This window comes from Numida meleagris, chromosome 5 (assembly GCF_002078875.1).
Source record: "Numida meleagris isolate 19003 breed g44 Domestic line chromosome 5, NumMel1.0, whole genome shotgun sequence".
In the NCBI taxonomy this organism is placed as follows: domain Eukaryota; kingdom Metazoa; phylum Chordata; class Aves; order Galliformes; family Numididae; genus Numida; species Numida meleagris.
Genome location: NC_034413.1, coordinates 5,497,878 through 5,520,160, shown reverse-complemented (window position 1 = coordinate 5,520,160; position 22,283 = coordinate 5,497,878). Strand labels below are relative to the sequence as shown.

General features: G+C 44.1%; 2 protein-coding genes across 3 annotated transcripts in view; one reads left to right on the top strand and one right to left on the bottom strand.

The window, feature by feature from the left end:
* Nucleotides 574–8,047, bottom strand: PRDX3 (peroxiredoxin 3). Its single transcript, XM_021399493.1, has 8 exons — nt 8,029–8,047; nt 5,905–6,125; nt 5,769–5,835; nt 5,542–5,683; nt 5,022–5,157; nt 3,217–3,320; nt 1,885–2,050; nt 574–1,403 (listed from the first exon to the last, which is right to left on the bottom strand). The coding sequence occupies exons 1-8, from the start codon at nt 8,030–8,032 to the stop codon at nt 1,350–1,352; spliced, it is 894 nt and encodes a 297-aa protein (XP_021255168.1). The 5' UTR covers nt 8,033–8,047; the 3' UTR covers nt 574–1,349.
* Nucleotides 13,329–22,283, top strand: part of GRK5 (G protein-coupled receptor kinase 5) — a 167,772-nt gene continuing 158,817 nt past the window's right edge. Inside the window, exon 1 of one of the 2 annotated variants that reach the window (XM_021399477.1) lies at nt 13,329–13,658. In XM_021399477.1, the coding sequence (XP_021255152.1) occupies nt 13,607–13,658 (52 nt within the window). In that variant the 5' untranslated portion in view covers nt 13,329–13,606. The remainder of the gene's footprint in view (nt 13,659–22,283) is intronic. The other variant, XM_021399476.1, reaches the window with a different exon arrangement.

The window sequence follows — 22,283 nt, the reverse complement described above, 5'->3', positions numbered from 1 at the left end:
GCTGCCAACAAAAGCACTGCCAGGTTGCTCTGTGTTACCAAGCTGTGCAGAGGCTCAATTTCACATACAGCAGGTCCAGGAGAAGAGTTTTATTGAAAAACGGCAGGGATACTTGTGGGTTTATACCAAACTGAATTAAAATGCTGGTGCTGCAAAGGCATTAGCAAGTACTGAGACCCTGAACGCAGCCTTCCCCTCCACATCAGCAGGCATCGTGAGGTGCCAGGTGTGTTTCTTCACCCTTCCACTCACATTAGGAGCAGGCACCTTTGCCAGCTGCTTCTCTCACACTAACCTTCTGCCCACCCCTCTCACAAGGGGAGAAGCTGAGAAAGCTGCTGAGAATCATTTCAGCTCCTCCAGTCCATCAGCAGCACGCTGCCCTGTCCCTCACAACACCTGCCACCACTGTGTCCTGCCTGAGGCCTCCTCCCCCCACACACAGATGAAGCCAGCACAGCTGGCTGCTGCTTGCTGCCAATAAAGGCACCAAATGCAGTGCCAAGCTGTTCAGAATAGAGAAGCAAGAAAATGCGGGGGAAAAGTGAAAAGAAAGCAAAACAATACAGCTACTGCAAGTCAATGCTAGGATTTATTGATGGCACCACAGATGCAGTTGTGCTATATTCCTTTAAGCAGTACAATTTACAATTGATCATTACATTTTCTGGAGGCAGATTCAAGCAGATAAACAAGGCTTTAAATGAAGAAAGATTGTTATCAAGCTCCACTAAGCACAGTATTGGGGCGCAAATTTTTAAGCATCTCCCGAACAAAATGCAAGCTTGTAATGCTTGTTAATGCTCCTGTGTAGCTACACTGCATTTTGACCACAGGCAAGATTTAAATTGTATATAACATTGATCTTGCACTGCAGACAGAAACTTTTTTGTGTTACATTCATTCCGTCCCCTGAAAATAATCCTTAAAAAGAGAACTCTGCATCAAAACTGTTTTCTGTTTTGTCCATTGGCCTGTTTTCAAGCTCTTGTAACAGAAATGCACTTGTCATGAGAAAAGCTAACTGGGAAGCTTGCTGGTCCAAAGCCAGTTAAGGAAAGAGGGAAAACAAACTAAAAGAAGGAAGCAGAAGGCAACTGTATTTCATCCACTTGTCACATTCTGCTTACAGAAATTCATAAAACCTAAGTTGCCAAAGGGGGAAAAAACTTTATTTTTACCTTATGTTCTTTTTTAAAAAAGGCAAGGGAGTCAATAAGTACTTCAGCATTTAATTATTATCATTCTAAAACATGGGAAAATGAGAACTTTTATTTCTTCCATAATCACAGCCACTTGCTTAATGTCTTCAGGTACAGCAACTAAGTTTCATCTGCATTTTTAAGTGTTTATGTATGCACTTTCTCGAAATATTCTTTAGAAGCCTCTGGGCTTGGTTTGATCTGTCAAGAAGAAAAAAAAGAAGTTATTGCAAGCTGTAACTGAGATACAAGAATTATGGACTTAACATTTCATCCAAGAAGCAAATATACTTTATTAAAACATTAACTTATTTGTTTCTGCACTTGGTTGGAAGATGTATGAACTCCTACTTGTCAATTTGAAGTATATACAACACATTGTTCCTGCTAGATATCATGCAGGGCATGAAGCAAGTAAAAAAATCCATAGACAACTGGTAGAAAGTACAGAAGTTTGAAATACAAACTGTCTTCTAAAAGAAAGTCAGTGACTTTCCTCACAAATCACACATTTAGTATCATACAAATAGACTGAATTGGTCCAACCAATGAAAGCCTCAGGCTTAGAAAATAGGAAGAGATTCATTCAAGCACCTCATATTAAAGCAGTTCTTAGCCCTTGGGACACACAAGAACATGCCAGTGTCTATATTTAGAAGAGTGATATTTAGCAGACGCTTACTGTAGGGGAATCTGGAGTCCAGTTTGCTGGGCAAACCTCTCCATGTGTTTCCACATACTGGAATGCTTTCACCAAGCGAAGGGTCTCTTCCACACTGCGACCGACGGGGAGATCATTGACACTTAGATGCTTGATGACCCCGTTTGGATCAATGATGAACAGACCTCTGCAATTGAGTGGGAATTTCAGGAATGCAAATCATATTTAAACATCAAAACCAAGAAACTGATGAACAATTTCAGCATAGTAGCTAGATGCACACATCAGACTTAGGAGCAGCAATATCACATTTGATATATTGTAAGTACAGCGATGAAAAGCTAAGAGCTTATGAACTGGTATGGTATTGTGGAAATTATGCAGGATACATCAAGACTGTTAAAACAGAAAGATGTATGAAAAAGATAGAACTTTTAATTCATTCTGTATTTCAAAGCTGACAGCTAGAATCCTTTCCACATCTTTTTGATACGAAAATCCAAAGGTACTGAATGAAGAGTTGCTTATGCATTACACTATAAATTTGTTATATATAAGCCACTGAGGAAACTAAAGAACAAATTAATTAGTAGGGTGAGATTTGGAAACACGTCTGAAGTTCTGTTTTAGCAAAGAAGCTTCTGTTTTGAAGTGGAAAAATAACAGCACAGATTAAAGCAACCTAGAATAACAATGAACAATATCGATTCAACATTGAATCAGAATATTAAGCAGCCTTCTGTGGACTTCTGCTACTCTTTCCTTGGAAGGAAACCAATTCAAACACTTCCCTCCATGGCATAGAAAAACCTACATGTGAACACTGAGAATACAGGATTACTTTGGGCATTACAGCCAGCATAAACCTTTTAACACGAAGAGATGAAGAATCTGAGGTCCCCAGTAGACTCCAAGACAATTCCTTATTTTTTAAGGACCACCATTTTCTTGTAATATTTCCATGGAGTAAAAAGCATCTAGATAAATATACTTGACTGTAGTGGCCTCTAGGACTACAGCTCTACAAGCTTCTCACTCGCAAATTAAGGCACTCTCTTCCCCTTCCAGGAAAAGAGACAAAAAAATAAAGAAATTATAAAAACTAGAGAAATTGAAAAATGCTGCTCTTCTATCCTATTCTCCTTTTCCTTCCTCAGAACAGAGCGACTAGCTATCCTCTGCATGTATCCTCAGAGAAGTCTGGAATATTCTCAACTTTGCCATAATGAGTATGTGCCCTTTTCCTCAGATGAGATTCAGCAGTAGGTCCACAGAAATTCCATCTTTCAATGTTCATTTGGTCCCTGTACAGCTTCCATGGAGGAAACTGCATCATCAGCAGTCATTCATTACCTTAGTGCAATGCCAGGTCCTTCTAGCAGAACACCATAATCACGGGAGATTTGTTTCGTGAGGTCTGACAGAACTGGAATATTCATTTTGCCCAAACCGCCACTCTAGAGAGAAGAACAAGATTCCCTTCTGTTACCAAATGCTGTTTAGGACTAACCCTGACACTGGATTCAGTGCTCCCGAAGGTATAGCAAAAACAAAATACCACAAACTGCACCTGGAGTGGTTTTTGCTTTTTTGTTTTGCTCCAAAAAGCACTCAATTGTTTTGTTTGGAACATGAAAACTTGTCTAGCACTGAGAATTTCAGAATTGCTTATTTTGCTGGTAAAAGGTACCTGCAACAACAGTTATACTTTCATAAAGATTCCCTTGTACCTCATGTAGGAGCTTGGAATATAAAAATTTCTATTACATATTTAAGTGATCAAACTTAAACAAGATGAACATGGCAGGGAGGGAAGAGAAAAGAAGCCTGTAAAATATAACCAGATGAAACACAAGGCTTCTAACAAACATACTAGGTATGCCAGAGTTCTGCTGCTCTCTGTATGCAGTGCATGCATTCTCCCCCAAAACAGTTCAAATACTATTTGGAGAGTCAACCAAGATCGCTTTGATTTTCGCAACACACTGGAACAGCAAGAGAGATAAGCTCTGTTATCCTTGAAACAGGACTGGCATTTGTTAGCTTTTCTATTCTAGGCATCATCAGTGAATCATTGTATAATCTGTCACTCAGACCCTGATCTTGCAAATGCTTGCCTGCAACAGAGTTCTCACATGCAGGCAGATATTGGAGAAACCAAAGCCTTAACTCCGCTGGGTGTCAGTTTCCCATCTGCACCATTGTGGAATTCCTTCCACCCTGCAGAACGTTTTGCTATGCATACATGAAACAAGGCACGACTGGTGCATGCTGAACAACTTTCACATAAAGCAATGAAGGCACTTTGTCATCACATTTTAGAACTTCAGCAAAACATGCAGAAGATTAAATACTCTTGATTGGTTCAGCCAAACCATATTAAATTGAGCAAACTTTCCTCCCTCCTACATTATCAAGGAAAAGCCATGCACCTGGAGGCAGACCAGTTCAGCTGTGATAAGCACCACTATGGACTGCTGCACCCATGGCCACACATGTAGGAACTGATCACACTGCACCCTCCTGCGACACTTCTAACTGCCTACAACTAACCTAGGTACTGAGATGCATTATGTTATCAAAAGCATGCAATTTTACATGCACAAATGAAAGAGGCTCCTCTTGGGAAAACGCTCATTGTCTTTATCACATTCTTTCCCTGAAGAAACCAAAATACTCCAATTTATGTTTCAGAAGTAACTCTCATTTGCTGAAATGATTTCAATATTACCAATGCTCCATTACACTAGTTGCTGCTAACTAGTACCTAATGGTAGTAGCTTCGGAATGGAAGCAGAACAACTGCTTCTCATTTACTGTGACACCCCTCACAAACCATCAGCTGTCACAAGCAGCTTAGGAAAAGGACAATATATACTTGATGTATGATTATCTTGAGAGACAAACAAGATACAATACTTGACAAAAGAGAGCAAAACAAGAAAACAAGCAAACCCCACCAAACAAATTAAGGGAAAGATCCACAAAAGAAAGATTTAAAAGAATAACTTAAGTCTGAGTTCTGTCAAATGTACAACATATCACTACAGACAGTTTATTATAATCAACGTTTGCAGAATTGTTTATTCTTCTCAGGAGCTCCTGTGAAAAGAAAACAAACCAGGAGGGGAAGCTCCCAGGAGCCACCCCATTCATACCTTGCGCGGTGTATTTATCCAGGCCAGGTGGCAGAAGTGAGAGTCCACAGAGACTGCCACCACTTCACAGTTCACATCGTGGAATTCATTCGCTTTGTTACTAAAAGCCACAATTTCTGTGGGGCACACAAAAGTGCTGGGTGGGGAAGAGAAAGTGAGCTGTAACGATTCAGCAAGCTTTTGAGACAGGTTTCACAGAACGACACTCGCATCCCTGTTTCTAGGCACTAAAGCAAGAGCATCTTTTCTTTAGCTTAAGAAATTTTGACCCTATTTCCGGGTTTGCTGCACTCAAAGCAACAGCAGCAGGCACCTAGCGGGCAAAGCAGCTTCCAGCTGCTGGAGGCAGACGGAGCTATCCTGGCATGGAAGCCCACGGGCCACGGGTTAAATCCTCACATCCAGCAGAGCTCGGCAGAACCTTCGAGTGCTCCGCCAGGACAGCCCTCCCGGGGATGTGCAGCCCTCCGTGCAACAAAGCAGCGGGAGGAGAGCCTGACAGGGCTAAACCCGCACTCACAAATCCAGAGGGTAGAAGAAGAGCACGAGGTATTTCCCCTTGAAGTCATCCAGGGTCAGCTCCTTGAACTCCCCATTGACCACGGCCGTGCCTTTAAAAAACGGGGCGTGCTGCGTGACGGCCGGGGCGAGCCGCGAGGCGCCTGCGGGGACACACAACGCATTGCGGGCCGCCGCCTCCGCGCTGCCACCCCGGGGCACAGCGCGGAGAGGCCGCCCCGCGCTTACCCAGCGTGAGCCGGCGGCGGGCGCACAGCAGCGGCTGCACCGTCAGCGTCCTCCCGGCGGCGGGCACCTGCGGGGACACGAGGGTCAGGGCCGGCGGGAGCCGCGCGCTCCTTCCCGCCTTCCCGCCCTCACTCACCGCGCGGCGCAGCAGCCCCCTCAGCGCAGCGGCCATCTTGAGCGCGGCGCAGCAGGCGGGGCCAGGCGGCGGGCAGGGGACGCGAGGAGGAACGAGGGCGGTGCTAGGCTCGGAGCCGCCCCGAGGCGGCAGGAATCGCCCTGGGTTGGCGTTGCGTCCCGGGGCAGGAGGAGCGGAGGTGGTTCCTTCGGCGGCGAGCATGGGCTGCGCTCCTGTCGGGGCTGTGGGAGCATACTGCGGTATGCGCTCGTACAAACCAAAGCAGAGAAAAAAACGCGGCTTGTGCTGCTGGACCTCGGAAACCTCACAGATGCAACGTTTTTAAATGCAATAGGCTCTGACTTTACTGAACTCGTGGTCACCTTATTGCCTTTCAGTCAGAAATCCCCAATGCTGGCCGACATCTAGCAGATGGCAGCAGCACAGAGAGGTGTGTGGGTTGTGGAAGGGACTACACCTGACTCAAGTAAAGCTTCCAGCCAGCCTGCTGCTTTAATACGGACATTTATAAATATCCATGGCTTCCTACCAAGGAGAGACATCCCCAGCTGCCAATGGCTTCTCCCTAGTTCACAGGGTGACCAGGCCAGAGCAACCAAAGCAACATGAGCAAGCTCCTGGAAACTGTGTGGGTGCTGCATCTGTAGCTATAAGCAAAATAATAAAAAATAAAATTCATGGGACCAATCCAGCTCAAGTGGTCTGGTGACTTATGTCACAGTCAGCTCTGAGCCTTCAGGAAAGGAAAGTCACACACAGCTTGCTTATCCTGACTAGCCATTATCAGCTCTCTAGTATGCCCAGGAATTGTTTGGGACAGTTGTCATTGTACAGAAGCACGTCAGCAATTCCTGAACGTTTGACATTACAGGCTGAAGAGTTTCAGTTGCTGGTGTCGTTCTGTGGTGCTCTTGAATTTATTAATACAGATTAAGACAGTAACTGCCAGAAATGTGGCTCTGATAATCTCAGAAACTACAAAGCAGAGCAACCAGAATAACAATATCTACAAATACATGCACAGAGATGCTGGATGAAGATGTCAGTACCCAAAAGGAAGTGATGAAGATGGAGATGTTCTGCATGATAGTAGGAAAGATGAACTGTTTCTATAGCCATCCTGAGACAAGGAAGAAAAATGCAGGCACTTAAGGATGCAGATACTCCAGTATAGGGTTAACTACCATAGTAGTTTAACAGCTTCCTGCATCCACTGATTTCCTTGAATTCAAACATGCATCACTATTGCTTTTGATGTGCAGCTGTTCTTTTCAGACTTAACAGCTTCTAACAAAGCTCTGCACATGCATTTGAGAATGTGGGCATAGGTATGTGCTAGTTTTGTCACTTAAAGATTTTGAGTTGAAGAACCTCACACATCCCTTTCTTCTCCTTAGCATTTTCCAAAGATTTTGAGTTAGAAGCTCAGTTTTGACTCATTGATGAGCAAAGACTGTCTGAAAGTACCATCTGGACAGGACTCTGATGGGAACATCACTGGCTATGCAAGGGGAGCTAGCTGACTGAGCTACTCAGCAAGTTTGCATATCTTACCTGAAAATTAGAGGTGTTCTTGCTTAAAAAAACCTCAAAGCTTAGAAGTGGAAGTGAGTAAGCTATTTATCTGAAAACATATCAAATACACTGTGGGTGAACTGTGCTGTAGCCTGCAGCCCTTGGAGCCCCCAGGAAGGGCAGCAGATAAAGAGAGCAAGAGCAGTTGTTGAGAACCGCATCTGGTGTAGAGTTTAGGGAGATTTTAGTGCCAATGCTGAGTTACTGCAAGGGCTGCCAATAGAGCAACAAGCAATGAAGCTAGGCAAGGGACATCTCCAGAGCAATAACTGATGACAAAGAGCAACAAGGAAATACCAGGTCATTCTTGGGCCAGCTCCTCAAGTAGCTATGTAGATTGGCACATCTGTATTTGCATCTACTGAACAGAACATCTCTTAGCATCAAGAAATGAACTCTTCCAACTCTGATTTCTCCGAGGCTGGGCAGCAAATTACAAGGTAGGGACACAACCTGGCATAGGGAAAGGTGATAGCAGACAACCCGTTCTAAATTACCCAAAAAAGGCTGATGGTCATAATCCAGTTGAAGAAAGAGAAATTTGCTTACCCATCGCAAGGCTCAGGGCTTGCCAAATACTCCCAAAGGAGGAATCTCCAGGTAGAAAACCTTCCCTTGTGGCAGCCAGCCCTTAAATGAGGTTTAGGGAGGGCTGGAACCAGGTCACACCGAATTGCTTTCACCTGTGCTCCCAGGGCTGTCTGTGTCCCTTCACCAGGTGCTCAATCATTGATTCAGTTTGTGACTTAGCAATTCCCATACACCCAGCTGTAGCAGTTTCTTTCCCTCAGCTGTGGGAGTTGTATTGTAACAACAAAAAAAGGGACTATTGCTAGGATTTCCTGAGGATGGTTTTCTCACCAACAGATGATTATTCACAATTTCTAAGTTGATATATTCTAAAATAGCGTTTTCCCCCCTCCCCGGAAAGCTGTATTTGTTTAAAACTCTTTGTTTAAACACTTGGCATGCAGGTGGGGAAATGTTGCTCATGCTTTGTTGTGAAGGCAGCATAATTAAGTTTCCAAGACTTCTAGGCAATATCTTCAACTACTGCCATTTAGCACAAGGGGTTATTTTCCATTTTGCTTTTTACTGGGCATCCCTCGGATTTGAAGATGGACTTTGTCTTTGCCAAAGTGCGCCTGGCAAATGAGTTGTTCCTTTTCCTCAGCGCTAGTTCTGATGCAGGCTGGAGCAGCTGCTAAACCTGGTTCTTCTTGCCATCTGTACTTCAGAATAAATTTACCAAGTGGTGTCATATGCACATCTGTCTCAGCATCTTGTTGGTTTTCTGTTTTGCTGTGTCACTGTGCACTTCTAAAATCACAGTGCTATTAAGATTATGTTATTTTAAAAAAAGACCAGGGAAACCATAGGCCCCAGCCTCATCTCATCCTGCGGTGATGTACTGCTGTTTCATACTGGTGTAGCACAAAATCAGCAGTGAGTGGACACGCTAGTTTTGAAGGATTCAAACCTTTAAACACAATTCTAATACATCTGAAGTTGATGAAAGACTTTCCCTGGATCTCAGCAGGCTTTAGCAGAGGAATCTGTATCATTGCAAGGTGCACAACAGTGGATAAGGCATTTGAATAAATGGAATGGAATGAATGGAATATGTAAATTTATTTTTTTATTGTGGCACCTGCCTGCTCTTACTTTATGCCTTTTTCCCTATCTGGGAATAATTAAATTTGCCTTTCTGTTAAAAATATATATAAATTGAAATCTGTTGATAAAGAATACTGGATAATACTTGTATGTTCTTACCATTGTTTTGTGAGGTTAGTTTTTAAAGAGCTTTTTGAATGTTTGATTTTAACAAAAGAAGTATCAGTGGAAAAGTCACTTCTCTCTAAACTTGATGAATGGGATAAGGAAATCCCTTAACAGATCTCCTGCTTCTGTGGGCCATGGAATGTCAGATTCTGTGCTGATTATGGGATGCTTACTTCTGCTTGTTTAGAAAATAAAATCTGCTTGTCTTCTAGATTATTATTTTATTCCATATGCTTAAATGCTGTCACAGTCCTTTATCTTCTACTTTGAAGAAACAGTTAATTGCAAAAAAAAAAAAAAAAAAAAAAAAAAAATTGGAAATGAAGAGAAACTACAGGGCCATAAACATTTCCATGTAAATTAAAGCAAAAAGTAAAGTTAGGTTTTGAGAAAACGATGCATCACCCCATGGCTGTTGGTAGATGGCAGCCTCTGTCCTTATGCAAAAGGGCTCTGTAAAAGGTCACAGCTGCCCGCAAATGCTCTCATGGGCCTGTGTGTTCCCACCTGCTGAAAGAGCATCTCGGTGGGAGATGAAAAAAATTGTTTGTATGAATACATTTCAGAAACAATTTCAAATACGATTTAGTTAAGAGGTAACTGTGAGCAAGCTTTACTGCATTAGTTATGTATTGTAACATGGAGTTGGGTGGCAGCCTCTGTTAGGGTATGTTTGCAATTGATAAGCATAGGCAAGACCCTTTTTGCCATCTGATTCACCTAGGACCTTATCCTGATGTGCCGAGCAGGCTGCGCTGAGGCCCAGCGCTTTTTGTCTGGTGGCAGGAGAGAACTGGGTGTGTTGCCGCTGTGCTTCTGGCTGGAGCTGCGTGAGCCCACCCTGCCGATGACTCATCCCTTAGAGTGGCTCAGAATATCACGCTCTGCTTTGCTGCCTTCCTATTCTTATTACGTTGATGCATTTGGGTCTCACACGGCGTTGGCATTTCATTTACAAACCTCTCTTCTCCCATAAAAGAAAGATGGCTGCCAGCCCTGCTTTAGCCTGGTTTGGCTCTCAAAAAGTGTCTTCCTGAGCCTTTACTGAATGGCTTCAAATGAAAGGTGTTTTGTTTAAAAGCTGAATAACCACATTAAGCACTATGGAAAGCACATTTTTGAGTTTAACAGGTTTTCTTTCTTTCTTCTTTTTTTTTTTTTTTTTTGTAGCCTCTCTTTTTTTATTTTCTTTAAAAATTGGCTGTTACTGCATACAACTCAAAATAAATTTTTACCCTTTGCTCCTCACAAATGCTGAATTAGGATCTTTAGGCCTGAAAAGCAGACCTGTGTTTCTTACCTGCCACGCTGTCTTTGAGTCTATGCTTTCATAATTGAGCACCAAAGTTTACAGCAGTGGATAGAATAAGATAAACAGAACAAACTCTTGGGTTTCCTGATAATGAGCAGTTTATTTTCCCCTCACGCACACTGACCGCTCATTAAACCAGGTGTGGCATAGCCTGAATTAAAAGCCTGTGCTGTTGCAAGAGAAAATTGATATAAATAAATGTACCACTTTCTAATTTTTGTTATTGTTTTTGTGAATCAGGTGTTCAAGAGGACACAAGAATGAAGATACAGCTATAAGAAAGTCATAAGGTAAGGCTCCAAATGCTGCCATGAGTTTTGCAAATACCAGTGTATGGAGTTCAGGTCAGGTAGGTCTGTGCAGTGGCAATTCATCTGGCAATCCATAGGGAGCCACGTCCGTGAAAGGGGCCTGCCCTCAGAAGCCTGTGTTATATTCAGGCTTTAGAGGCTGAAACAGGAAAGGGAGATGCAGCAAGGACTAACTGTCTCGATTTGTTATTCAAAGTAGTTATTGTGATAGTAAACAAAACTCCTTCGCGTTCTAGGGCACCAAAGTGTCTCAGATGTATTGGAAGCAAGTTTTTTTTCTTAAACACAATAGGAATCATTAAGAAGACCGACTCCACTGTTCTTACTGATAGACCCGAAGTCAAAATTGCTGCCCTCTGTGTAGATGTGTAACTCTGACAAACACGTTTCTGTAAAACTTCAGCAGCGCAGTAGGAGAGCTCAGCTTTCTACTGCCTGCACTCAGCCACATTTAAGTGACTGCTTCTCATCTTCAAAGTAAAGTCACCCAGCTTAGTGTAAGTAACCACTCAGGCAGCAGCACAACATTGTGTTTTGTTGCTGTCCCTGTTTCTGAAAGGGCTGTGTAACTGTGCCTTTGGGTGCCGGGAACGCAAAGTACTTAAGAGCTGCGCCAGTTCTGAATACCAAGTAGCTCGTCGGCATTTCCAAGCACCATATAGACCTTTTGTGACTCTTGATAATTCCACTACTTACCCCTTCAGGAACTAAACAAACATTCACAAAATATTCAGGACAAAATCAGCACTCTGAAGTCATACTTCTGTTCCATAGGGCAGCACTGCAGATGACTGTGTGCATAGTACTAAAGCACAGAGATGTAGATATAGATACTAGATAAAAGAGGAACAGTAGAGCCCTCAGATGTATGTGCTGCTTTTCAAGTGCTTAGCCACCCAAACTTAAGATCTGCAAGTGCCTCTCTTCACATGGAGACCTATGTAAAAGTTATGCACCAGACCCAGTCAGCGCTCCCTGTGCAAGCTGAATATATCCGCTGAATAGCCTGGTCCTGGGATGTGCAAGCACATCAATATCCCACTGCTACCAGCAGAAGTTGAGCCTGCTGGTACGCATTTTGGGAAGCAATGTGTAGACATGTGTATTCCTTTTTCCCTTTGGAGACGGGCTGCTTGTAACATTAAAAATGTAGGAAATAAAAAGGCAGCTGAGCCTTCCAGTGCCAGTCATACTCCGATGCTGGTGTTGCCCTTTTGCTACCATTAGTGGAAGGCTGCAGCGATGTGAAATGCACTTATAACCCAAGCAGAATTTGCTCTGCTTACAAGTGAGCATCAGTCCTTGCATAAAAGTGGTCAAACAACATGCAGGGCAGACACCTTTTAGAAACCTCATCTCTGTGCTCAGGCTCTGGTTTCCAGGAAGCAATTTTTCCCTCAAGAATTATTTAATCAGAGAAAAATCTTCCGGTACTTAGAGACACAACTGCTGTTGTATAGAAATTGGCATTGCAGAGGAAGTAGCCACAACACGGCGTGGATACCAGAGAGTGAACATTTTCTGAAGCAAAGTAGAGAGAATGGGGAATATGGTGCCAGTGTCCTGGCTAAAATAGTGGTAAGGTTTCCCTTTGACGCTCACAGAAGGCATTAATTGTAGCTATACTATCCTCACGTCCAAGGTATCCTTCATTCAGTGCATTTATCGTTTATTTTCTGTGTTGAGAAAACGCAGTCAGTAGCAGTTTGCAAGACCCGCCATTGCAGGTCACTTTTGTCTGGCTGTAGAAAGAAACATGATCAGTCCAAAAAAAAAAAAAAAGAGAGAGATAAAGAAAGAAAGAAGCAGGAAAAAAAAGTACTGTCTACGCTCCCCTAACGAGAAGCTGCATGTTTATTCCATTTGCTCCACATGGATTTAATCAATGCAGTGCTGATGGGGGAAGAGTGTTGGTGAGAGCGATGGGTCGTTTTTATTCCGCTCGCTTTGCCTGACCTGCTGAATGTTCTATCGATCCACCTTGTTGCCAGGAAAACCAGAATCATGCTGACATGAGCATCTGTCTCGTACGGGCAGAAGAAGATTTATGTTGTATCCTAGCGCTTAAAAACAACTTTCCCCAAATGGCTGATGTTTCGAGCAACCTCTCACGGGGATGAAAGCCCCAAAACACAGCGCGGCTCGAACACCCGTGGGGGGGAACGCGGCAGGGTCCGGCCGAGCTCCGCGCCGCTGGGTGGCGCCCGGCGCCCGGCCGAGCTCCGCGCCTCGTCCCCGCCCGCCCGCGGAGCTCCGCTTCCCCCTGCGCTGCGCCCCGCGGAGCTCCCCCCGCCCCGCGGAGCTCCCCCGGGGGCTGCCCCCGGCCGGGCAACGGGGCCGGCCCCCGGCCCGCACGTCCCGGCGTTCCCGGCACCGCGAAGCCGGCGGCGGGGATGGCGCCTGCGCGGGGCTGCGGGGCCGCTCGGCGGTGCCACACCCCCGGGGGAGGGAGGCAGGAGAACCCGAGCCCTCAAACCGCCGGGGAGGCGGCGGGGCGGAGGATGGAGTAGCGGGGCGAGGCGCCGAGGGAGCAGATAGCGCGGGGAGCGCCGCCTCCGCCCGGCTGAAGCTCTGCGGGCGGAGAAGAGGGAGGAAGGGATCATGCACGGGGGGCTAGCGCGCTAGGGGCAGGAGCGGATGGTCGCCCGGAGGCTCCGCACCTAGGGAGCGTGACGTCCTGCTGCTGTGCCGCCGCTACCTACGCTGCCCGAGCTCGTCAATGGAGCTGGAAAACATCGTTGCTAACACCGTCTTGCTGAAAGCCAGGGAAGGTGAGAGAGCGGCGGGAGGGAGCCGGAGCATCCCCGGCACGGGCGGCCCTCCGGCTGCGGGGTGCGGGAGGTGGGGGCTGAGCGCCGGTCCCGGTGGCGGCTGTCGGGGTCCATGTGGCGGAGCTGGCGCTGGAAAAGGCTCCTCTGAACAGGAGCCTCGCTTCCAAGGAAAAGATCGATTTCCCCTCGCTGCGAGGAGGTTTGGGAAAGGAAGCGAGAGAGATTGCGGAGATTACAATATTCACCCATCTCTTCCTTCCCCCTTCCCGCTGCCCCCCCTCAAATCTGGTCCCACAGATTGTGCTATTTCAGCGTCTATTGTTAAAGGTCAGCTGCAGATGCATTCATTCAAAAGGGCTTAGCAAATCTGCAAATAGCTTTCCGCGCTGTGTGATGAGACCAGCGGGATCGTATCGCTTCAACGTACAGTCATTGCCTTATTCGGCGTTATTAGGTGATACCATGTTGCCGCAAACATGCCCATTGTTGAGAGCCGCCTGTCCCCAGCCCGCCCCGCACGGAGCCGCGGCTGAGCTCGGAGCTGCGGGCGCCCGGCGCTGCCCGTGGGATGCTCCGGGTCTGCGGGAGCCGCCTGCACGCCGCAACCGCACCGTGCACCTGAAAAACGCGCCGGGATCGCGGCTGCACGGCGGCGATGGGCTCCCTCTGACAGCCCCCCACAAAAGCCGCTAGCCCCGGAACGAAGCCCGGCAGCTCAAAGGCGCTCTCCACCCCCCCCCCCCCCCCATTCGTGGAAGCTGGGTGTCCCCCGGGCGCTGCCTGTACTCAGGGGTCGGACTGGGGCAGCCTCTGGGCCCGGCAGCATCCCCCGGCTGCGGGCAGCGCCACGCACCAGCGTCTGGCGCTTGCAGCATCACTGCCAAGAGGTGAGCGCTTTCTGCCGCCTGTAGCTCATTTTTTTCTTCATTTTTACATCTTTTGCTCTTTAAAATTAGCATATTCCCCCCCCCCCCCCTCCCCCTCCCCCCAGCTTTTGTTGCAACTTCTATCCCCTGAAAGTGCTTCTGAGTGTTTGGATGCAGTAAAACCTGCACCCGGATTTTTTCACTCTGGAGCGCTGGTGAGGTGGGTGTCAGGTTTGAGGCTGGGGATGTACAAGTGAAGCAGTGTTGGTTTTGTAAAAGAGAGTGTTCCAATGGTGTTCCCCTGGAGTGATCCCTTCATTGGGAAAAATAGTTCAAATGCTGTAACAGTGTTTATATAACTCATGGGGTGTTGAACTTCTGAGGTTTAGCTAAAGAGTAAAGTCCTGAGATTCTTCAGAAAAAAACTCTGCTATAAATAATAAGGGCAAAGGTATTTTTCCATGGAGCAGACCAGTGGGTTGTAACTCTGCCTTCTCATGGATAATTACTGTTTTCTGTTGTCAATACTGTTTAGGATGCAATTGTTCCTACCAGTAATATAGTACTGGTTTAGATTGCAGAAGACTTTAGGAATACTTGAAAGGACTGTTATTAATTACACATATTGTGTGGTGTTTTCTGAGGGCCAATATTTTGCAAGCAATTTTAAATATGCCACTTGATTTTATGGCTTTTTTCTCCCATACTTAGCAAGATGGTAACAGTGATGTCATTACTGTGTTCAAGTTGTATTAAAGAAGCTGTCAGCTATCTCCCAAATGGCTGAGCTTAATCAGGATGTATTGCAAACTGTATTCTGACTTTTCTTCTAAGTGTGAAGTGAGTGTCATTACAGAGGATCTTCAATACGCTGTCCATCTTCTCCAAGAGTAAAATCAAATTAATATATTGAAGATCATGGTATCTAAGAGTAAGTTTGTGCCGGATCCTGCAGACTCCATGTGTAGATGTAGCTGGGTGAACATGCAGCCACAACCAAGTACATACATGTTTCCACTTGTTAAGTTAACAGCAAAAGCTGTCTTTGCTCAGCTAGGTGGTTGTTGGTGCCTGCAATGTGATATTTAATGTCAAAAGAAGCAAGATAATGGGATCTATTCTGCAGACATTAGTGAAAGTAGAAGTTTTATCACGGTCACAAAGAGAGACACAAACCCAATATTGGCATAAAAAATAAGTACCTTTCAGAATCATTTCAAAGGGAGATGCAGGTAGATCTGCAATGTGAAGTCCAGCAGCAAGGATGTTTGTAAAGGCCTCAGAAGTAGGGATGAGTGACCACCACAAAAACTTTCTAGCAAATATTGGTTTAAATTTTGCAACTCATTTGCTTTGGCCATGGAATAGGCTTGGCTTTTCTGTGGTCCCTTGTGTAAGTTCCTTTGTGTTTTACTACGGCAATCACCAATGCAAAGTGATTTTTTCTTTTAGCTGAAATACTGGGAAGCAAATTTTATAACTATTATACAAATACTTTCACCAGGATCCTGATGATTACAGTGAGAAGCACACCCATTAACTGATGCCATGTGATACGTGAGTAATCTTACTAGAGCAACAAAATGTATTTCACTGAATAATTTCAGGCAGAGAATAAATTTCAGGAAATTGTAATCTATTTGCAGAATATAATGTTTCTGAGATACACATGTAAGTTACTTGTTCTCAGAGACCTACCAGTCTGAGCACAGGGGAAAAAAAAAAGAGTTTTATTGCATTTCAAAGTTCATTTGTAATTTACTATGAATAAATTTTTGCTGTTTCCTCAATTATCATTTCTCACGTAAAATCCCATTACACGAAAGGCCAGACCCTTTTAGGTCTGAGTAGAAAATGTGTCTGGTTTAATTACAGAGCCAAATAGGTGTTTGGGACCATCTCTTATTGCCTACGGAAGGGAATAAGCAGAGAAGCAAAAACAAGAAAGATGAAAATCATAAAAAGAACAGCAAAATAATAACAACTGCAGTCATTTCAAGTTGAATAAGAAACCCATATTGTGAGGTGGTGAAACATTTATCTGAATCTTTTCATGAGCCTTCTTGTTTCTGAGTCTCAGCAATCATGTCTGAGAACCAAGCTGCTAAAAGTGGATCCAGGCTCATGAATGAGTCCCAGTTGACTTCCCCGATGTAAGACTGTTTGGTAGAGGGTCTCATCAGAACCATGGGGCCTCTGGGAGGGCCGTGGAGGGACCAAGGACTCTCCCAAAATTTCAGAGGAACTTCAACAGTCCTAACAAAGAAAAGCTTTAAAACAGATCAATACAGTCATGAATCTAACCCTGCCTGTCAAAAGCAACAAGCTGACAAAAGATAAGTAATCAAGAGGCTGATGATTTCACTGTAATGTCTGTATGAAAAACAAACAATATGGTCAGACTAGCATGGCCAAGGCATGGTGATTTTCTAGGTACTCTTTGCCATGATCCGTTGCTTCTTAGCCATAGCATCAGTCTTCTTTGTCATAGTCTGCCACTTCTCTGCACGTTATTTTTTCTTAGACAAGTTGAAATATATTTTAAAACCCAAATGCAACTTGGTTTTAATAAATATCCAGTTCCTTAAAAACAAATATACAAAAAAACAATGAAGAAACAAAACAAACAACCCCCCCAGTTCCCACTAGCTTAAGTTCTTGTGATAGCTGCATTAGTCATCATGATTATTAGTCTTAAAACAACCGGTTTGGATCAAAGAATGGCTCGGGTTGGAAGGGACCTCAAAGCCCATCCAATTCCAACCCTCCCCAATGGCAAGGTTGCCATCCACTAGGTCAGGCTGCCCAGGGCTCCACCCAACCTGACCCTGAGTGCCTCCAGGGATGGAGCATCCACAACTTCTTTAGGCAGCCAGTGCCTCGCCACTCTCTGAGTAAAGAATTTCTTCCTAACATCTAATCTAAATCTCCCCTCTTTTAGTTTAAAGCCATTCCCCCTTGTCCTATCACTATCAGTTCGTGTAAGAAGTTATTCCCCTTCCTGCTTCTAAGCTCCCTTTGAGTACTGGAAGGCTGCAATGAGATCTCCCCAGAGCCTTCTCTTCTCCAAGCTAAGCAAGTCCAACTCTTTCAACCTTTCTTCATAGGTGAGGTGCTCCAGCCCTTTGGTCATCTTCGTGGCCTTCTTTTGGACCCACTCCAACTGCTCCTCATCTTTCCTGTGCTGGGAGTGCAATACTACAGGTGGTGATTCACAAGGGTAGAGTAGAGGGGGGCCATCACCTCCCATGCCCTGCTGGCCACCTTTCTTTTTATGCAGCCCGTTGTGCTGCTGGCCTTCCAGGCTGAGTGCACACTGCTGGCTCACGTCCAGCTTTTCATCCACCAGGACCTCCAAGACCTTCTCTGTAGGGCTGCTCTCAACGAATTCTTCTCCCAGTCTGTACTCAGATCCGTCCCGTCTGCAACATCTTGCACTTGTCACTGTTGAACCTCAAACTTTACGTGGGCCCACTTAGATTTCTAAAGTGCAGGATTTCAAGTGTAAACTTGATAAAAGGAAAAATTTCGCAACTACTAAAACGCAATATTTTTTTTTCCTTTTTAAATAGACTTGGATTCTAAAACAAACTTACTCATGGCATTTGATCAGCCAAAAGGGGCAACATTCTTTCATATATCTCAGAGTTTTTTGAGGACTGCACGCTGATGCCATATAACACAAAATGTGCATGCTTTTTGAACTGCTGTATTTTTAGCTTGCTTTTGCAGGATGATCACTGGAGTGATTTGTGCATGTCCTTATTGGCAAAAGACTAGCTATAAATCCTGAACAAGAAGTGTGGTTGCTTTCCAAGAACTTGGCTGCAGAGCAATTGGAAAAAGGGCAGTGAAACAATGAAAAGCATATTTTGAAGGGAAGAAGGTGACTATAGCGACAGCCAGAACCCCATGGAGAATATGATTATTGCAACTTAACTTTAGCAAATTCATTAATCAGTGCTTTCAATGGAGCATCTGAAGTCCTGTCCTGTATCCCTTGACATAAAACAAATTACTTTCTAAGGAAAATGTTGTCTTTATAAGCAGAGGAAGCATGCATGTGATAACTCAGTTTTTGGAGTTCAAGAGAAATTCTTGTCACTGCAGTAGCTTAAAAGGAGGAAAAAAAAAGAACTGAATCAGCTATTGCTTCAGATGTGAGAAGGTGCTTTTAAGCTGTAATCATTTCTTTTTGGAAAAAAGTATCGAAAAGGAGTCCAAATATTTCATTAAATTTCTGATCAAGGAAATTCAGAAAACAGGAGTCTTCAGGCCTATGTGAAAAGAACGTGCAAGTCTGAATGACACAAAGATCTCCTTCAATAGAAGGGATGCTTCTGTAGCCGTATCTGGCTTAGAGCAAGTGTGCATGTACAGAATTGGCTTGAAGTCTCTTATAGTATTTTTTTTTTTTATAGTAGAGCTGGCAAAGAGCCCTCTGTGGGCTCTTTGCTCCTTGTGTGGGGTTCTCCATGGGGCACCACTTTGCAGCTGTGGGCAACACTTCTTGAGATGTGGCAGTACTGGAGAAACAAGAGCTCTTCCAGCCAAACTTCCTTACTGCAGAGGGAGGACTATGCCCCTGCGTGTTTGTCGTTGCTGTGGTTCTGTGATGTCACAGTCTAATTGATATCAATTTTAACGAGTTCATGGGCATTTAAAAACATATTTATTACTGAGCCGTGGCGATCTCAGGTTATTAACACACAGAAGCTACCAGCTAGTCAGACTTCTAGAACAAATGTTAACTGTGGAGGTTTGAATAGAGTTACTTTTATCTGCTCCATTAACCTCATCTGATTGATTGCTCTCCTCAAGTGCAAAATAATAAATTTGTGTAGACACTGCCTGTATTCATTATCAATATGTTCTTTTTCTGAACTTATTGCTGAAATTGTCCACACAGCAAAGAATTTTCAGTATTTATCCTAAATATAGGCATAACTTCATGGCTGTATGTAGCTTTCTGTATTAATTAAATATCTGAATGCAGTGTTGTTAGGGATGTTCCACCAAGTGTGTTAGCAGGCCAGCAGCAGTTGGACTAAGCTGACGCCTGCGTCTTTATGACAAACAACTCTAGGATGAACGCCCTAGCTGAGGTCTGTTCCCGAGGATTGGGAGCTGTCCCACAGGTGTCTGTGCCTTTGTCACCCACAGCTTGGCATGTGCACTGGCTCACTTTGAAGGCAGCGAAGAGTGAACATCTAAAGAGGAGTGCAGCAGCACTCCTTGTGTTTCTAGGCATTTTAGTACGATGCGTTACTATCTGATCTTCATTTGAAAAAACAAACAAACAAAAAAACCAAAACCCAACGACGGAAAAGCCTGCATCATTTCAGTCTTTCTTCTGTGAAGATTACCTATTTCCCTTTCCATGCATGGCTATGCTGGCTAAAATCTGCTGATGAACTCTTTCCCAAAATCAAAAGCTTGATATATGTGCTGGGGACTTTGCTAGTAAAGAAGGGCTTGAAACCTTAACTCTATCTTCAGTCTTGCTAATATGGATGTGCTGCAATCTTGATGAAGTTGAAATCAAAGTATCAGGATGTTGGCAGGGTCCTTCTGCTTTTGGAGGGACAGAAGGTGTATTTTATTGGCTGGTTAACACTGTATTTTTAGGCATATGGCTGATTCTTCTCCTGTACTATTTTTGTACTAGTGTTACTTTGTAAATGACTTCTGATTTGTATGCTTCCAAAGAAAGCTGGTGAAGCTCTAATTCAAGTGCAAGGAGTGCTGCTAAAGTCAATGGGGCTATTCCCGTGGATAAAATAACAGAAAAATCACATTGGGATCCATATCCAAATCATTGAAAAAGTTTAGAAGCAAATGATTTTATCAAAGCAGTTACTGTCTTTATAAAATAGTAGTCAAAACCAAACGAGTTCCTCTCCTTCTACAGCTGATTGGAAGCAGTAGCCTTCCATTCAGTTTTTGTCAATGAAAATGGGAGCTAATGAGCTACCCTGTGCTCATTAGAAGATTTTCCCCGGAGTCTTTACTCCAAAAATATTATATGAGTTTTCGATGTAGCAGTAAGAGAACCAATTGTTCTTCATTTTTACAGGTACATAATCTGAACAATAATAAGATGACATAATCCTAACATTACTATAGGACCACAAGATGTGAAATTAAATTTAAAGGCCCGTGAAATAAAGAAACCTGCAGTTTAATTGTACTTGACTGGATTATTTTTGGAATTATTTTACTTAGCAGATTTAAAAATGCATACAGCTTTGTGATTAGGCAGAGAACAAAATAAATATTCTAAAGAAAATACTGCAAAGATGATGGATCTAAAGGAAAATCCATAGCCTTAAGGGGAAAGGATGGAACATGAGTGAGGGAGAAGGTGGAGGAGGCTGAGAAGTCTGTAGAGTTGATCCAGCTGCTCCTAGTTCATAGAACGTCTCCTCAAACATGCTTGAAGGTACTGTCAAAAGCGTTTTTTCAAGGAAGATGGACAGGTTAGAGTGGAAATACACACAAGTACTCAAGTCTCAATTCTGACCTGGATGTGAACAATGCAAATAATATTAATGAAGGGACGGTGGCTGTCTGTCCTCTGGGATGAAAATAGCTAACTTCTCAGTGCCACAGTGAAGACTAAACAATTTGTATCTCCGTCATTTCCAGTCTTTAGAAATGTGTTCAGCATGTCTGAGCAGTGCCATTGACTTCCTTGCAGGGACAGCTTGCTTGGGGGTGTTCTGCGAGGCTGAGACCTCCAGGATCACTCTCTTCGAGTCAGTAAAGCTACACTGACAGAACTGAAGTGAAACAAATGATTAGCGGCTGTTTGGAAAGGCCTACTGTGTCTCTTTGTTCCTTGTCCTCCAGGCATGTTTTCTGTTTTAAACAATTTTCGTATTAAAATGATTCAAACTGTGGGCTTTTCTCTTGAGAATTTTTTTTTGCAGCACAAGAAATCTTCTTGACTGTTCTGATTATATTTTCCTTATTCTCATCTTATCCTTTCTCATGTAATTCCTTTTGTACAAAGTTTTCATTCTCCTATTACTTTCTGTTGCTGAGTTTAACAGCTTTTGTTCTCTCTTCCTTCCAGCTGGTCAGCTTGGATGGTGCAAATTTTGTGCAGTCACTCACAGGACAAGTTCATTCCCAACGGTGGCTTCCTAGGAGATGTGCCTGGGGACAGAACCTGTTGTGCAGGCAGGCAAAGTCAGACAAAATAACTGGTCTAATGTAGAGGGGCCTGGGGAAGAGACAGTACAAGAGGGAGTACATCAGGATATTTCTGATTAGTTTCTGTGAGTGAAGTTGCTCCTGGAGTCCCCCATTGACCAGAGGCTGTCAAAGAGGCAGTTCACAAACAGCAGCAACAATTTTTGCATTGCCAGAATATTCTCTTGGGTCCCTTTGAATGCATAATTTCACTATGAGCCCGACTTTTCCCAGTAGGCTGAGGTTACATCGCATGTTCTAGAAGTTACCTTATGTCTGTACAGTACCATTTTTACTTAACTATGCAAAGGGTCAGTCTCTGCCTGGTGTGGGTGTGCAGCATGCTGAGTGCTGGGATGCTGTTTCCTAGCTCCCAGTGCTCTAGGACCATTCTGCTTTTCCTAGGAGCATTCTCCCAATCAATACATTTGTATTGTTTTATTTTTTCTCTCTGTTGTAGAATTCTGTTCTTTTCTAGACTGAAATTTCCTTTTTGTATTCTTCCCACTTTTTAAATCTTTTTAATCTTCCCAGTTTATTTTTCCTGTACTCTGTCTGACAA

Bases quoted from the DNA above. Each gene is read 5' to 3' on its own strand.
- PRDX3 (XM_021399493.1), bottom strand. The intron at 5,684-5,768 runs GTAAGCGCGGGG...GTGTCCCCGCAG, and splicing joins CCGCCGCCGGCTCACGCTGG to GCGCCTCGCGGCTCGCCCCG. The intron at 2,051-3,216 runs GTAATGAATGAC...ACTCAATTGCAG, and splicing joins GGACCTGGCATTGCACTAAG to AGGTCTGTTCATCATTGATC.